Source organism: Kockovaella imperatae (assembly GCF_002102565.1).
Source record: "Kockovaella imperatae strain NRRL Y-17943 chromosome Unknown BD324scaffold_2, whole genome shotgun sequence".
Taxonomy (NCBI): Eukaryota; Fungi; Basidiomycota; class Tremellomycetes; order Tremellales; family Cuniculitremaceae; genus Kockovaella; species Kockovaella imperatae.
Window position 1 is genome coordinate 1,487,060 of NW_019028942.1, and position 16,572 is coordinate 1,503,631.

A 16,572-nucleotide genomic window follows, 5' to 3' on the forward strand; every position below is an offset into this window, starting at 1 on the left:
ATTTTTAGTCATTCAAATACGCCAGCAATGCGTCAAAGCTATGGGGTCGACCCAAGAACTCGGCCACAAAGTTCTTGGCCCTATCCTGGCCTCCAGCTGAGAGGACCGTTTTGCGATATCTCTGTGCTGTCGATGGATCATAAAGTCCCTTTTCGGCAAATTGTGTGAACAGATCGAGTGAGATCACTTGAGACCACCTGTAGCAATAATACGCTGCGGAGTAGGCGGAAAGATGTGTGAATTGGAAAGCCTGATGTGTATCTGGGACATATTTGTGTGGACCATAGCGATCGACACAGATCTGCGTCGACTTATCAATGTCGTCAATCGAATCCAGAGGGTACTTGTCCAACTGATGGAGACGCAGTGCTAACGCTGCCAACGAAATTGACTTGGCGATCGTTGAAGCGCGTCCAGCCCGACGACTTTGTCCAAGCCCTCGGATCACCTCGTCGGGGATCGTTTGTCCCTGAGCGGAGACAGCGAATGACTTCAGGGTCTCAGGATCATAAGCCCACTCCTCCAGCATTTGACTCGGTGCCTCGATAAAGTCCCAATCACAGGATATCCCAGCTATTTTTGTCCATCTCTGACCAGAGGCAAATATATGGTGCAACAAGTGACCAAATTCGTGGAAGAAGGTCTTGACATTGACGTGCTCCATCAGGGCGTCTTCCCCTTGGACGAAATTGCAGACCAAACTAGCTTCCGGCAAGATGTCTCGAGATCCACATCGAATGGTGAACATGCCTGCGTGTTTGTACTTGTTGTCTCTAGGGTGGAGGTCGAGGTAAAAGCGACCAAGCACTCGCCCTTGGGCTAAGAGCTCGTACGCTACGACATCTTCATGCCATACTGGAACGTCTGTGCGTTTTTCGAACTTGACGTTGAAGAGCTTCTCCATACTTGCCAAAACTCCGTCTCGGACTCTGCCAAAAGGGAAGTACTGGCGAGCGGAAGAGGCATCGAATCCGTATTTCGTGTTCTGAACTTTGATTGCGAGATACTGAGCATCCCAAGCGGGTACTGCTTTCGGTTCAGCGTAACCTCCGACTTCTGCCAATTCTTCGAGATCGCGATTCAATCGTTCCCTCGATAGACTATCTATCCTGTCGATAAAGTCTTGCGCATTGGTCCCGTTCTCTACCATTTCAGGCTCCAGTCGATGATCTGCGTGATTCGCAAAACCGAGTAGCGAAGCGAGTTCTTGTCGCTTGGTGAATAGGTCCAGCATCACTTGGCCATTTTGTGGATATCCTCTGTTGGCATTCGCTCGGTACAGCGCTTCCCTAGCTTTGGAATCACGACTGTAATTGAGGAACGGTATCAGATCTGGTCTGTTGGTGGTGATCTTGACTTTCCCATCTGTTCCGACGGGGTGCCGTTTGATAAAGTCTTCTGGTAATCCGTCAAGTTGCTCCGGATCGACGAATATCTCTCGACTATCCTGAGCGAGGTTTTTGTCAAATTGAGTTTTGAGACTGTCAATCTCCTCCTTGATCCGCTTGATCGTTTCCTTGGTCGCGTCATCCTTATCCACTCCCTCTCTACGGTACTCTTTGAGCATCTTGTCCATCCAAAAGTGCGTAATGTCATCCTGGATCCGACCACTGGTCTGACTGGCATTTACCGCTTCATATGCTGACTTGCTCATACCCAGCTCGGTGATGAGCTTTTTGAACTCTGTTTCAGACTTTTGAGCCTCTTCTCGTACGTCCTCGTCTGGATGTACGGACCCGAACAATGTAGCATCCCCAACACCTGCCAGAACAAGGACCCAAAAGGCGTTTAGACTTTCGAGAATGGCTTCGGGATCCTTCTGAAACGAATCAGGAGAGGATTCAATGTGTCCCAGGATTGATCGTGCCTCGTCTGCTGCTGAGGTCCACCTCTTCCTGTAATCTGACGCGTCGCTAAAGATCTCAAAATCGTAACGGGGCGGCATATTGAGAATCGCTGTACCTAAAGTTTAGGGTATGAAATCCAAGCGTAGAGGAAGTACGGCGGCCCGACGCTCGATATGTAATAAAGGAGACGAACCGAAGCCCACTGTACTCCACTTGACCTTGCGCAGTAGCTACGGGCGATTCAACTTCGCCTCACGTCCCCGAGCGTGAACGTCTTAAGTCGAGAATGGATAATGAGAGTTGCCAGGTCGCGTCCAGCTGCGAGATCCCCGAGTAGAAAGACCTGACCGAGATCCGAAGCCGAGGACTGCTCTATTTCTGGAGTAGGCGTGAATCTGTAGTCGGAGCTCCAGTCTCCGATGTACAGCGGTCGTGGCCCTATAATGATGAAGAGGAACATGTCGAGGATGCCTTCAGCCAGATTGACGCACTCGGGGCTGCGTTTCACTCCGGAAGCTCATGGTTTCATACAACGACCGACGTAAATATCTCATATGCGAATCGAAGTGCCGCATTTTGGCAGTTTTCACAGAGGGTAGAAGAAAGGACAATTAGACTGATTGAGATTGGGACGCTGTCATGGGAATTGATGCATGGAGATCAATGGGCAAACCAGTCAAAGCTTTCAACAGCATCGAGACCAGCATATCCTTTGCTGGCCTGCTGTACAAGCCCCATGAAAGACAGCAACTCATCTGGGGAGTTATCTGTGAGCTCTGACTCGTCTTCTGCCGTCCAAGTAGAAGACTCGTGTGGGTCCCAATGAGAGGAAGTGGGCAAATTCGGACTGCTGGAGCTTGTCGATGTGAGGGAAGTGCGAAGTGCAATGGAGATGCTAGGAAGGGAGTTCAGCGATTCTGGCCAAGTCGTCAACCCTGTCCGAGGCGGTTCAGACACGGTGGTTCTGGTCGCCGGACTGAGGACTGCAGCTGCGTCCAATGGTGTCCACTCGAGGTCTGGTCGTTCAGGTGCGATTGGAACCCACTCTAGATCCAGTTGTACGCGATGGGGAGTAAATTGGTGTAATTCGGATGATGGGTCACTGGGGATGGTGGTACTGATTGGAGGGAGGGGTGTCAGGAATGGGATGCATGTAGACAACGCCTCACCTCTGCATCGCTTGCTTATCCTCTTCAGTCAGCAACGAGGTGAAACCCGAATGCCCGACCCTCGCACATGCTTCCACTCTGAGATAGGCAGCTGTTGCGTCGACGATGGCCAGAATTCTTAGAAGGTCCAGCAGCTGTCGAAGCGCTTTGGCATAGATGTCGTCGGTAGGCTTAGTCTGACTGTTGGGGCACGACAGGCGAGGCGGGTCGGATAGCAGAGCTGAGCCGTTCAGCTTCATCTTCAGACACCTGACTCACATTCGACCGCCTCATAGGCTACACGAGCCATGTACGGATCCGCGTTGATACCCAGTTGGACGGTGTCCAGTGCCATACCCGCCACTGCGGAGGCATGACGGATGCGATCTTTCAAGGCATCGTTTGGACTGTATATGGGCCATCTTGCACTCAAGTGCAGCTTTGCTCGGGCCAATATCAAAAAACAGCTATGCCGAAGAATGTGCAGAAGTTGAAACATGGGTCGTCTAGGGCTATGTATGTAGAGGTTGTCTTCGGTGTACGCGAGGTGAGGCGGCAGGGTCGCTATGAGGATTTTTGCATCGCCTTCGAGTGTAGCGACTCGATCTAAGAGCTCAGACAGAGATGCCGCAGATGTTGCAATTGACGTGTCGAGATCGATCACTCGTCGGCGCATCTCGGCGGTCTGGATGAGATGCGCAGAGATACCCAGGTGTGAGTGATTAGGGCACTCGTTGTGTCGGAGATCTGTCCCAGTATTGGAGTATGGCTCGCTCGCTGTCCTGACGTGGATATCTCTGAGAAAACAAGTCTCGTCCAAAGGTAGAGGGATACGATAGGAGGCGCTGTTGATATTGTATAGCACTGGGCCATTGTCGGTCAACGTGCAGTCGAGGTAAAAGACGGACCAAGCGAGACGTCTGAGTGATTCTGGCTTGAGTAAAGGGTTGAGAATGTCTGTTCGGTTCGATGGAGATGTCTGTGGGTAGGTGTCGTCAAAGTTGGCAAGGTGTAATTGATGCATCATCCTGGGGCAAGGGTGAGGCTCTGTCTCGATACTTGACCCCACCCACCTTGTAGCCATACCCAAGAGCACGTCGGCCGACGCAAATCTCCCCCTGGCGTACTCGTACGCTCTCGCCAACAGTACACTCATGAGGTCCATCGCGCCATATCCAGTAAATGCTTGCGATTGTAATACCGTGAAACCGAGGCTGAACACCTCGTCGGCCTTTAGGATTCGCTTTTCGGGCTCGTTCATAGAGTAGTCATCGAACAGAAAAGTGAGGGCGAGAACGAGATGGACAAGGGGAACAGGCACTCGATGTAGGTCCACGAGATAAGTCAGGCTGGGTTCGTGAAGGAAAGTCAACAAGCTGTGCTCTGGACGTAAGAGCGGTGTTCAGCTCAAAATACGATTGATTGATCAGACTCACGATGGACAGTCGCAAAGTATTTTCGGACCAACAGTCGCATAGATACCTCGTCGTTGATGAGTTTCTCCAGCGTCAGAGGCGCTGTCCTCGAAGCTGATACCGGTAGACCCGTTCGGGAAAGAGATTGAGAATTGGACGGTGATCGAGTACTGGCATTGTCGTCCCTGCTTGGACGAGATGTCGACTTTGGCGTGGTACTTGGACTGGTCGGAGTACCAGAAAAGATAAATGGGCTGGGTCGTGAACGTGGTGCAGGCTTATTGCGAATATTTTCCCGGTCTTCTGGGAATTCGCAAGGGATACATAATTTGGCGCATCGTGCGCATGAGTCTCGACTCGCCGCGCCCTCGCATCTTACCTAAAGGGTGCAATCATTTCGTTAGTCATCATATCGTTTCTGCGGAGAGCAACTCCCAACTGACCTTGCGGTCTCGACACGCAGAACATGCCGCTAATATCCTGAAGCGTTTCTTGGGAGGTTCGTCGACTGTCCAAAGACATTCCGAGCCGTGAGTCTGGCACTGTCCGCAGATCGGTCTCTCTTCATCGCATTTGATCTTTTGGATGATCAATCGTCAGGTAGGTGCCCCCGCTCTTACTGTCTTTCCCTAACAAAAATTGGCTCACCCGCCGACCACGACATGTCTTGCAGCCTGTTGACGATCTTCGCTCCACTGCACGATCTTGCTCGTCCATGGCTCAGCTGTCTGTCTCACGGTGTGTGTACGATGATCGTCAAGCGACTGATAAAAAGTGACGCTCGCCCATCTCACCCGCTATACCTTTCTTCGGACCGGATTTCGCCCGATCAACAAAGAAACCCGGGATGCCCGGCTCGCTCGATCCGAAACGCCGCTCTGGGGCGACACCGTACATTGGCTTTGAACACACAAACTGCTTCGAAGCATATGGAAACGAGCAGAGGTATAGATCTCAGTGTAGCTGGATGAACTTCGAGGATTCATATGGATGGCTCATGGATCATCTAGGCCAAATCTTGGTCAATTCTTGACGAGGTCGCTGACATGATCCAAGGATCGCGTGACGTCAGACTGTACGGAAGTTGAAAGGGACTTGCATGCTCAGCAGTCGCCTACTATCTCTCTCTCTCTCCTTCACTGAGCCCATGTTATTGACCAGAACTGCATTACCTTCATTCAGACTCGTTACAGCGACCCGTTTACCTTTGTCGACCTCACGACTTTTCACTACGACTGCCATCAAGATGGGATCAGACGATAAGATTATCACCGCGTTCAAGGTACGTGTCATCTAGCCGTCATCTGGATCCTAATAGCTTGACACTGAACGAACATTGATTCACAGGAACTCACCAACATTAAGCCCCAGGAGCAGAATCTTCCAGGCAAAGATGTCAACATGGACCCCTATGCGGAGTTCACCAAGCTTGAGTGTTGGGATGATGAAGGAAAGCCATATTTGAAGGAAGTAAGCGGTGATGAGGTGGAAATCGGGAGCCTGGAAAGCTGATAGGTGCAGTACCAAGGTTCTGGAAAGCTCAAGGGAAAGACGGCCATCGTGACGGGAGGTACGACTTTAATGTTCCCTCGTAGGGACATACTGACGATACATCAAGGTGATTCGGGAATCGGACGTGCAGCAGCTCAAATGTTTGCTCGAGAAGGTGCCGACGTGACAATCGTCTACCTGCCCCATGAAGAGGAAGAGTGAGTCTCGCGACAGGGGAAGAAGACATGCCCTTACTTGTGTCTCATAGTGCACAACGAACGAAGAAAGCTATCGAAGCTGACGGAGCCAAATGCCTCTGCGTTCCTTTCGACCTGATGAAGGCTGAGAATTGCAAGAGTGTGGTCGACAAGCATATCGAAGCGTACGGCAAGCTCGATATCCTTGTCAACAATGCCAGCAAGCAGATCATGGAGAAGGATCTGGCGGACATTGACGTGAGTCGAGTGTGGAAGGATGCCCACGAGCTGAAATATCTGGCTTAGCTCGAAAATGTAGAGAGCACTTTCCGAAGTAACATTCTTGGCATGTTTGCCTTGACCAAGTGAGGGGGCAGCGACAAGATGCGACGACCTCTATGTTACTGATTCGGCTTGCCCAGATTCGCCCTTCCTCACCTCAAACGAGGATCGTCCATTATCAACTCGTCCTCCGTCACTGCTTTCAAAGGCTCGGCCGCGATGACCGATTATTCGTCCACCAAGGGCGCAATCGTGACCTTTACTCGATCTCTTGCACTTCAATTGGCTCCAAAGGGAATCCGAGTCAACGCAGTGTGTCCTGGACCCGTGTGGACGCCCCTCCAGCCCGCGAGCCGACCCAGTGAGCAAATGGAGGATTTCAGTGTTGGAACTCTGCCTCTCCACGGCAGAGCGAACATGCCCTCGGAGATGGGTCCTGCCTATGGTGAGTCGCTGGCCCACTTGCTCACTCGTTGATGCGTCTAGTGTTTTTGGCCAGCGCCGATTCCAACGCCATGACTGGTCAGATGATGCACCTGGTGAGCCATCAAGATGACCCCGTGTGATCCGCGCTGATCGCTGCTGGCAGAACAATGGCCAATGGATCGGTTAGAGATTGAGCAAGAGGTTTCAACGTCAGGATGTCCCTTTTGTACGAGACTTGTAGCATATGCTCAGACAAATGCAGGCAAATGTACGCCTCTCGATACGAGCTCATCTGACCTCAGAATGCCGCGTCTTGTCGGTTTCTCGAAAACTCGAAGGGATGCGAGTACGCAATGTATTCACATTGAAGTCATCCTTCGATAGAAATGTCATTATCATGGCGTCGACTGATAGCGAGCCCACGCAGATCCTCAATTGGCTGGAACTCGCGAAGCTGTCATGCATGAAAGCGCCTTCACGCAGGCTCTGCGAAGACCGCTGCCATTTGCTCCTTCGTAGCCTTTGGCCGCCTCTCTGCAGACCGGATAGATTCGTTGACTCCGAGCTCTGTCTCTGGTGTGACACGAAGGCCTGACAAATCAGTCATACGACCGGATACTTTCACTCACGGAACGATCCTGACTCATCTTGCTCTCCTTGTACCACATTCCTTCTGAGGAAGAGAGCGACCTCTTTCCACTCTGATATCCTCTTTGCGATTTCCTCTGTGCTGATGTGTGTTGATGAGCTGGAAGCGGCGGCTTTAGGTTCCGGTGGATGTTCATTACATGGGCACGGCTCCTCTTCTGGTTTGGCGGATGGATCAGAAATATGAGCAGGAGGTGTGAGTGTAGGCGAAGCGAATGTCATCCGGATGGGGGACATGAATTGAGATCGATGAATGGGGTCATCTAGAAAAGGGGGGGGTCAGTCTGACAGAAAACTCCGATGGAGCTGGAAAAAGAGGATGGCAGACGTACCTTGGAAAGTCGTTCTTGCCGCTCGTATGATCTGCCTGTAAGCTGATCTAGCTGGACCAGCGAGACTAGAGGGGAAAGACATGGTGAGTTGGGTATATATGAGTGTTCAGGTTGCAACGCTTTCAACTTTTGACACGAGACCAACGCGGAAATCAGATCAATCTCCATACCACGTGCCTAGGGAACTGCATGCTGTCAGATATGTCACCTCCCTTAGGACATCACATCTATGCTGGTGTCTCAACTATCTATCATGCCCACTGTGAGCCCTCTATCAACTTGGCCTACGGTAGCCATTCCCCTCGCCGGTCGATTTACTCAATCGCTCGATACCGGCTAAACGTGCGCGAGTCAAATAGGGTCGAAGCTATTGGCATCAGGTATCAAAATTCCTCGGGAGTATTCTACGTTACGTGTGACTGAGGTTTTTGAGGTCTGATCGTCTTCCCGGGCAATGGGCTGAGATCACCATTGTCCCTGTCACGTATCGCCTGGACTGTATCCATCTCTTCTAGCTCGCTCGCTCGCTCGCGGGATCAAAGCCAGGGGATCGATCCTTCGCTCTCCGTCGAATGCAATCGATCATTGCTGTGCTGTGTCTTTGATGTTTTGCACAATTGCTCCTGCCCGATAGTCGCTTCCACTTGGTGCTCAAACGCCACGATGTCCCCGTGCAACGATATCGCTGCAGGGGCGGGGAGAACCTACCCCTCCCGGGTGATTCGCCGATGAAAGTAGCCAAGCAAAAGCAGCCCTAAAAGCATCCGTGATAATCGGAAAGAGTGGCAACGTACGATCACGGAGGCAAAAAGGAGAGACAAGCAAAGAAAAAAAAGACACTGGTTGAAAGAGAGTAACACGAAAAGCCACACCGGGGGGCGGGGGGGATGTGCCAATTGAGCTTTTAGCGCTTGGTCACCGAGAACGTGTCCCGCCTTTGCGTTATAGACGTCGTCGTTGGTTCTCCAGGAACGAGTCTAAAATGCTCTCGTGTCTCTGACATTTCTCCCGCCAATGACCCGATCATTGAGTGTGAAAAAGGTGCGATGGACCTTGATTCTACCCGCATCGTGCACTATCTCCTGGTGATTGGTGATTTGGTGGTGGTCGGTTATCGGTGGCAGGCACCAGCTGACTACTCGATCTGATGTCCAGGCTGTGTCCTCTACCATAGCCGCCTCTCCGTAATTTTTTCCTTCTTTTCTCCATGAGACGATCAGGATTGCGCAGTCCAGCCGCAACGGGGGGGGGGGGGGGGGGGGGAAAGTGCAAACTATACAAAAACATGATACAGAGATGTGCTCATAAGCCTCCTTGTCTTCTGACTCGTGTCCTTAAAGAACGATCTCCCATCGATGCACCAAATCGATCTACACCACCGATACCAGCGATAACTTGTGGTCTTTTTTTTGTCTTTTTTGGGTCATCACTCTGCTTAGGGACTACTGGGCGAGCGTCAAAAAGAGGCCAATTATAGCACCTAGACCAAGCCTTAATCGTCATCATCACCCACACATTCCCAACTCTGTTTAAACTTTTTCTTTCTTGGTCTGCGGTTTGGTGCTTGCGGCAGAAGTTTCCTGGCTGCGATCGCAACGCAACGTAGACGTCAGACGTTGACCCGAGGAATTTTGCCCGGGCCAGACATCATCGTTTACGGGACGAAAAAAGGTTCTGGCGATCGTCGAGCTGGAAAAGAAAACGAGGCAGAGGAGGTTGCAACACATCGTCGTTGATTGAGATACAACCAACTTGGTCGAGAAGAACGACATCTAGCAAGGCGAGCTGCCCAACTACCAGGCTGGCAAGATATCCACCTTCCGGATCCGCCTCGAATTAATCCCTACCCAATAAACTCTAGCGCGACTTTTTGACAAACCGCTCGATTCTCATTGGTCGATCTGAGATTGTCAGCTGCTGAAAGCATCACCATCACCATGCGAGGTCTTCTATACACCAGTCTGGGACTCGTTGTCTCTGCGTTGAATGTGGCGGGCTCCTCATTCACTGGCCAAAAACAATGCGACAGTGTGAGTGATAATGATCATACCTGGAGTGTTTTTTGGTGTGGCTCGTCCAGACCGGTTCGTGGCGATCGTCTTTGCTGACATCTGTCATCCAGAATATTTGTATCACCGGTCTGAGAGACAGTTCAAACGGAACTCAGACATGTGAGCACTCACATTAGTCGATGCACGTCGATTGCATACTGATGCTTGGTCCTCAGGGACTCTGGCTGGCCCAGAAGGCAAGGACTTGGGCAGTAGTCAAGTCGGTTGGATGGCCATGTGAGCGTCTAGAGCTGGGATCGACCGATGAATGAAGGCTGATGCACCCCTTGACAGTGGATTCGGCACAAAGATGGGTCAGTCATCTACAATCGTGGATGATTGAGGGATTACCTGCTGATCATCCCCATAGCCAACTCTCAGATGGTCATTCTGTGGCCTAACAGCGATGGCTCAATCACCATGTCTCAGCGAAATGCTACAGGCCACAATATGCCAAAGGGTGAGCGATGATATGCCTTCAAACCACTCATATCTCTCCCGTCGTCAGTCGTTCAGTCGCCCCCTAGAGCTGCCAACTTGATGAAATCTGAATCCTTCTCAAACTCCACCTCGACCTCGTTCACCTTCACCATCCCGTCCTCATCTGATAGCGACGCGAACAATACTCAACTCATTTACGCCATGAGCGACCATAATCCCGGCTCATCTTCTCCATCTGCCAACATTGTCCAACACAACAAAAATGGCAATATGCAATTCAACCTCTTGGCAACGTACAATCCCAATGAGGGCAATTCAGGCTCTTCCTCGTCCTCGTCATCGTCATCGCCAAGTACTGCCGTTTACGCCCATGCGGCCTTTGGTGCACTCGCCGCCATGTTGTTCCTTCCTCTCGGTGCACTGGTCCCTCGATGGGCTAGAGCATTCACGGTGAAACGGTGGTGGTTCCCTGCGCATGGGGCCCTGAATGGAATCTTGGGCTTGACCTGTGTGGTGGTGGCTTTTGCCATCGCTGCCGCGTCCTTTGATGATGGTGTTCTGGGGTCTACGCATACAGTGAGTAGAGAAAGACCTGTCCAAGCGCGCCGCTCGTAGAAACACGTTGAACTCAGACTCTTGTTCTTAGAAATGTGGTCTGGCGCTCCTTATTCTGGTCATCTTCCAATCACTCCTCGGCAGTGCCACTCACTGGCTCAAGCACAGACTCATTGAGAAATCCAAGATCGCTTGGAGACGAGGTCCATTGAACTTTGTACACATGATAACGGGTATCGCCATTATCGCTCTTGGCTGGGTCACAGTGTATCAGGGTGAGCGCGAGCGGAAGCACGGCTGCGGGCTCGTCGCGACGGACGAAGAATGGATACTGATTTTTTTTGCCTTTGCCTTTTAGGTCTCTTCAGTATGTGGTCCAGTTCATACGATTCGGCCCCTGGAAATGGCTGGAAGATCGCCTTTTGGGTCCTCATGGCTGTCCCTGCTGCGTTGTACGTCATTGGACTCGCGTTCATCCCTCGTCAACTCAAGTTGGAGCACGAGTTACACAATGGTACTACCAAGGAGATTGGTACGCCGACCGAAGAGAAAGGCAGGACATCGATCGGAAGGAGGTTCTCCCCTGCCGCTTAGAGGATCTCTCCATCTATCTCTATATACGCAGTTGAAAGTCTGTATACCCTATGATGACGACCGAGATTGAGATGAATCATAGCATAATAGTGTAATGTAGCCCAGCCACGGTGCCACATCATCAAAGTCAAAAACGCGTCGCCCCCCCAACTACGACGCGTCGCCTGAGTGATTAATGTTTCAAACGTTGGAATCCGCAGAAAAAAAATTAAAAGAACAAAAGGCCCTGGATCGGCGGACGAGTTGCCAGAGAGGCAGATACATCTCGTGAACACAATTCGATAGAGAAGCTGGGTGGAGATATTCTTAGCCCCGGAAGTCCGCATCATCTGACCTCTTCCTCCTCCTCCTCAACATCATCTGCTTCTCTGCGCGCCGACAGAAACCAAGGTAGATCGACCACGCGGAACACTTTCGTTTTTGTTTTCGTGTACTCGACCGTACCTGGTCCCAACCAGCTTGGCATCCTCTTCTCTTGTCGGTGGAACGCTCATGTCGATTCGGCGTCAAGACTCGTGGCTATGAGAGGGACCACGATGCAGGTCTAAGGACGACATCCCTCTCGCCGCGGTGTCTCCGTGCTTTGATGATTGTTGGTGATTTCAGACTTGGGAGTTGGTGAGTCTAAAGCCTCGCCCCCCGAGGCCATAGAAGGTCAATGCACACTTCATGTCCCTTTCGGACAAACTCGAACACACACACACTCCTCTTGCATTTCTTTCATTCCTGTTCATCCTCACCTCGCTGACCTCTACGCCCCCCTCTTCAGACCTCACCATCTGCTTTCTCCCAACTCCTCACGCTCTTTACACGATCATCACACTCTTTCACAATACAAAACGCCCTTGAACGAATATCTCTACCGTCTTCCCCTTTCACGACTCAATCTTGTCCTTTCAACACATAGCTCCATCACGTTAACGCGATACCTCTCACAACCATGTATGCCTCGGATAACGCACCACAAGCTGGAGGAAGGGCCAAAAAGGTCGCGGCGGCACGTGAAAAGGTAAAACTCGACCGGTACTCAGCTGTTCAGAATGCTGACTACCTTCCCACTTCCAGCTCAATGCTTTTCGAGCGTCACGTTCCTCTGGATCATCCGCTTCTTCATATTCCTCTTCCTCGCCTAATCTATCTTCTCAACCTTCCTTTCCGGATCCTTTGACCACAGACATAACTGCCAATATCCTTGGCAAATCTGGGGACAGGGGACCGCCTTGCGAGAACGCGGAGGACGAGGAGCATACGCGACTCAAGAAACCACGGAGCAGAGGCAGTTTGACCACCGACCATCGTCGACGTCTCTCTGGACATACTCGCACTCATTCGAGGCAGCTTTCGTCCGTTTCTGGAAACACCACTTCATTCGGCTTGGCCCGGGGAAATGTCATTGACCTGTTCGATCACGCTTTGACATTTGGGTCCGATCTCCCTCCGTTCCCCACAGGCTCGTCGTCTGAACAGACTGTGCCTACACCTGTGACGCCTGTCTTCAGCGACGGGATTGACGCCTTTCCACCAAACAGCTCTGATGAAGACCGAGGAGCAGTGAAGGATCGCCTCTCAAGCTTTTCATTCGGTGCCAAACCTCCTGCGCATGCTCTGCGCTCATTGTCGTCTCCCCAACCTCCTCCCTCCGTTCGACGTCTCGCCTCTCCATCTGCATCGCCTAGCTCATCACCCACTCGGCCTCTAACCACACCGTCTGCCCATGGTCCAAGTCTGCTCTTAACACGTCCAACTCCCCTCGCCTCTTCGTTGTCCCCTTCAATGGGTACTTCTCGTTCCGAGGGACCACTCAGTCCCTCGTCCACCCCAGCACGATCAAGACGCCATTCTCATACTCGCTCCAGCTCTATCTCACTCCCTAATCTGAAACTCGCCTCTCGACCACCATCCCTCGGCATCCCTTCATCCCCTTCGTTCCCCACTTCCCCAGCTTCACCCAATACCCTCATTCGATCCCAGCCGAATCCCAACATCCAAGGTACCCGACTAAAGTTTGAGCCCTCTGGACGAGGCGCAGAGGCCGAAAAGGAGAAGGAGGATTATCGACGAAAGGCCTTGGAAAAGCTCACTGGGTCACCAGTGATTCCAGATGAACCCGCCTCAGTCTTTGGTATGGAAATAGCATTGCCTGATCTTGATGACGAGGACACGGCTTCCATCGCTAGTCCTGTTCGACCGTTTTCCGGTGTCGGATCGTTCAGCTTTGGTAGACCCGCGTCGTCTTCCTACACACCGGGCCTCGAATGGCCAGTCGGACAGGATGATCATTCCCCAGCAGAGATGCGGTGGTCAACTTTCAACCTCGGATCGGACAAGGAGGAAGGACTAGGCTTTGATCTGCCGCTTGCCACGTCATTCTCGACGCCAGCAGTCAGCAGTATAGAGCCGATTGGTATGCCCTCTCGGCCCAGTTTACAGCGCAATCTGTCTGTCTTGGCGGAGGTAGAGGAACCAGAGGAAGAGGACGAACCTGTCAAGGCGGAGATTTGTGCCTCGCCTGAAATGGACGTTCCCTCTTCGGTATTAGAATCGACTCATACTACACCAAAGGAAGCTCCAAGGCAACAACAAGCGGAGCCAACGCCCATCGTCGCTCCAACTCCTTCTCGACTTCGGCAGCTTCAACTGCTGTCGAATCATTCATCAGGATCGAATGCTGAATCAACGCCCTCGGCACACAGCTCCACCGGTCAAGGCTCTCAAGTGACTCCTGGATCTCCTACCAAAGTGTACGGTACCATTGGTCGAGGGAGACCGCGTCCCCTTGCACTGAACAGCAGCGCCTCTGCAGACACCATTGAGGCTTCAAATGCTCTGTCTCCCGTCAGGATGACTCCGCAAAACGCCTCGCGACGCGGCGCTACTCGTGGTGGCCGGTCTAGGGGCAGTTCCATTTCGTACGTCAGAGACGAGTCGACTTCGTCCAGCGTCTCTGCAACGGCCTCCACTGCATATCCTGCGTCGTCCAGCAGTCTCTCTCGCGATTGGTCTGATGGATCGTCTGGAGATAGTAAGATAAAGAACGCCTTCTCCTCACAAGCCTCCGTAGAGTGGTCTCCTTCACTCGTCGGATCTCCACCACTGTCATTCGGACGGTTTTCTGGGTGGGGCAATATGCCTAGATCGGGACCCAGTCGACCGTGCCCCAGGCCCAAAAGTATTGCAAGTCTTGGCGCGGATAGCAAAGGTGCAGGAAGGATACTGGGAGAGGTGGATGAAGCAGAGGAGGATGACCTGCGATGTCAGGTTCCGCCATCTGCTGTGGATGATGATGCGCCAGCCGTGATCCGCCGGTCGCCAAGATCCTTCGACCCTGGGCTCGGGCTCACTGGGTCTCACTCGACGTCCCTATGGCCTCGATCCGATATCATCCTGGGCCCTAACGCTGGGTCCTCGTTCTCGTGGCGCGACCCTCAGCTCGAATTGGAAATGGAGAGGGACGCTCTGCGTGAGGACGTTGATATTTGGAAAGCTAGGTGTCAGGGTCTTGAGGAGAGACTCGAGTTGGAGAAAAAGGAAGTGGTCTTGCTCAGAGAACGCGTCAGGAAGCGTGAGTGGTGGTAGTCGTTGTCAGCGGATTTTGCTGACGTATGATAATAGTTGGCGACCGTCTCTCAGCTGTTCAATCGTCACATCCTTCATCCCATTCGCCCGCTCGAGACTCTCACGACTCGTCACTGTTGACGGAGATGCGGACTCAATTGTTCACTCTGACAGCTCAATTGGAGCAAGAACGACGTGAGAAACAAGCAGCGATGAGCAGGGCCGAGACCTTGCAGTCGCAATTGTCTACCACGCATGCCAAGCCTTCACTCTTGCTTCAACCTGTCCCAAGATTACCACTTGCCATCGTAACGCCAGCTACGCCACTCGACCCAAAGTGTCCTCCCCTGGTACCTCAGACCACAAACTTCACGCCCTTTGCCGACCCTATAGCTCGACATGTCCCTTCACCTGCACCTACTTCTCCTGCCTCTTCACCCGTCGCAGCGTGGACTCTACCACCATTGCCAATCGCCCTTCCGCCCGTAGATCCGCTGAATGACATGTCCGAGTCGCCATTGGGATCTGCCTCTGACGCCCATTCTCCAGGCGATGCCAATCTTTATCGAATGCGAGCTTGGGGTTTCCCTTCTGCTACGAAGGCTGCATCCAGTTCAAAATCGCGTCGAAACAGAGATTCCTTCTTTGGTCTGTCCAATCCGCTACAGAGGAACTCTGTCGATCATGGAGGTGGTGATCAAGGACTAGATTTACCGCCCATCGATCTGAGTCTAGCAGTAGGCGAGGCCGAGCGGGATACCGAGCGTCTTGACCGAGGTGCAGGATCCCAGCCATCCGACAGTCAAGTAAGGGAGTCTCCCAGGCCCAGGGTGCCTCAAAGTACATCGGCAACCTCGTCAGTTTCATCCTCAGTATCATTCTTTTCTGGCTATTTGCCTAAATTTTCGTCTCCCCCCATGGGCAATCGTCAAGACCAGAACCCAAGTCAGCATCAGCAGCAGCAGCAGCGGTCTATGATTATGAAGGGCAAGGATGATGTCAAGCCAGTAGCTCCTCCCTGTATTTCGACCGCACCTCAGAAGCTCGACTTCAGACCTGGCTGTCGATGTTGTGTGGGAGAGGTGATGGAGCTGTAAGGGGAGGATGAGCAGTCGTGCGCTGTGTGCTGCATCTCAGGTATGAGCTGTGTCTACCTTGAACTTTTTTTTAATCATATCATGTATCATCGTCATCACATCATCCCCATTCATACCAACGCATTGCCGCCACCCAAAGAAACGAAAAGGCCAAGCAGCTCGGAGGGAGGGAGTTCGGGTGCAGAGAGGAAAATATAATTACTCAAAGTGGTTATTTTTTCCCCTCCCCTCCCCGGCTATACCCCAGAGTCAGTCAGCTACTTCATGTCATTTTCTCATTGCTGCCTCTGCTGCTGCTGCTGAGTTCAGTCTCTCACCCGTGACAGCTCGAATCTCTCGTGCAGGTCACTACGAGTAGGCTCGGGTACACAACACATCTCATCAGGTTTCATACTGGGGCGAGGGGAGAATCGTTCGTACAAAGATACGGGGGAAAGGCGAAAGAAATCTATATCGGGCTTCTTCTTCTTCTCCTCCTCGTACGACGTGCGAG

At 52.1% G+C, this 16,572-nt stretch overlaps 6 protein-coding genes across 6 annotated transcripts; 3 read left to right on the top strand and 3 right to left on the bottom strand.

Annotated features, from left to right (window-relative positions):
- Positions 1–4: 4 nt before the first annotated feature.
- On the bottom strand, positions 5–1,945 carry BD324DRAFT_575927 (thimet oligopeptidase; the record flags this gene model as incomplete). The annotated part of the gene is made up of 1 exon (XM_022013156.1): positions 5–1,945. One exon carries the CDS (start codon positions 1,943–1,945, stop codon positions 5–7), a length of 1,941 nt encoding a protein of 646 aa, XP_021873949.1.
- Positions 1,946–2,484: 539 nt separating this feature from the next.
- BD324DRAFT_616642 (hypothetical protein) lies at positions 2,485–5,448 on the bottom strand. Its single transcript, XM_022014842.1, has 7 exons — positions 5,059–5,448; positions 4,854–4,988; positions 4,432–4,789; positions 4,069–4,378; positions 3,275–4,023; positions 3,017–3,236; positions 2,485–2,964 (listed from the first exon to the last, which is right to left on the bottom strand). The coding sequence occupies exons 1-7, from the start codon at positions 5,125–5,127 to the stop codon at positions 2,508–2,510; spliced, it is 2,298 nt and encodes a 765-aa protein (XP_021873950.1). The 5' UTR covers positions 5,128–5,448; the 3' UTR covers positions 2,485–2,507.
- Positions 5,449–5,656: 208 nt separating this feature from the next.
- On the top strand, positions 5,657–6,993 carry BD324DRAFT_641114 (putative oxidoreductase; the record flags this gene model as incomplete). The annotated part of the gene is made up of 9 exons (XM_022017395.1): positions 5,657–5,692; positions 5,758–5,880; positions 5,932–5,980; positions 6,029–6,119; positions 6,170–6,356; positions 6,405–6,463; positions 6,521–6,825; positions 6,867–6,919; positions 6,970–6,993. The coding sequence occupies 9 exons, from the start codon at positions 5,657–5,659 to the stop codon at positions 6,991–6,993; spliced, it is 927 nt and encodes a 308-aa protein (XP_021873951.1).
- A 288-nt stretch (positions 6,994–7,281) lies between these two features.
- On the bottom strand, positions 7,282–7,868 carry BD324DRAFT_648769 (hypothetical protein; the record flags this gene model as incomplete). The annotated part of the gene is made up of 3 exons (XM_022017881.1): positions 7,282–7,397; positions 7,436–7,717; positions 7,787–7,868. 3 exons carry the CDS (start codon positions 7,866–7,868, stop codon positions 7,282–7,284), a joined length of 480 nt encoding a protein of 159 aa, XP_021873952.1.
- A 1,640-nt stretch (positions 7,869–9,508) lies between these two features.
- Positions 9,509–11,451, top strand: BD324DRAFT_263199 (hypothetical protein). The gene is made up of 8 exons (XM_022012318.1): positions 9,509–9,816; positions 9,909–9,957; positions 10,014–10,074; positions 10,132–10,151; positions 10,208–10,297; positions 10,346–10,854; positions 10,925–11,108; positions 11,192–11,451. Exons 1-8 carry the CDS (start codon positions 9,724–9,726, stop codon positions 11,425–11,427), a joined length of 1,242 nt encoding a protein of 413 aa, XP_021873953.1. The 5' UTR covers positions 9,509–9,723; the 3' UTR covers positions 11,428–11,451.
- A 535-nt stretch (positions 11,452–11,986) lies between these two features.
- On the top strand, positions 11,987–16,232 carry BD324DRAFT_263253 (hypothetical protein). Its single transcript, XM_022012319.1, has 4 exons — positions 11,987–12,045; positions 12,197–12,436; positions 12,493–14,989; positions 15,040–16,232. The coding sequence occupies exons 2-4, from the start codon at positions 12,368–12,370 to the stop codon at positions 16,077–16,079; spliced, it is 3,606 nt and encodes a 1,201-aa protein (XP_021873954.1). The 5' UTR covers positions 11,987–12,045; positions 12,197–12,367; the 3' UTR covers positions 16,080–16,232.
- Positions 16,233–16,572: the final 340 nt, after the last annotated feature.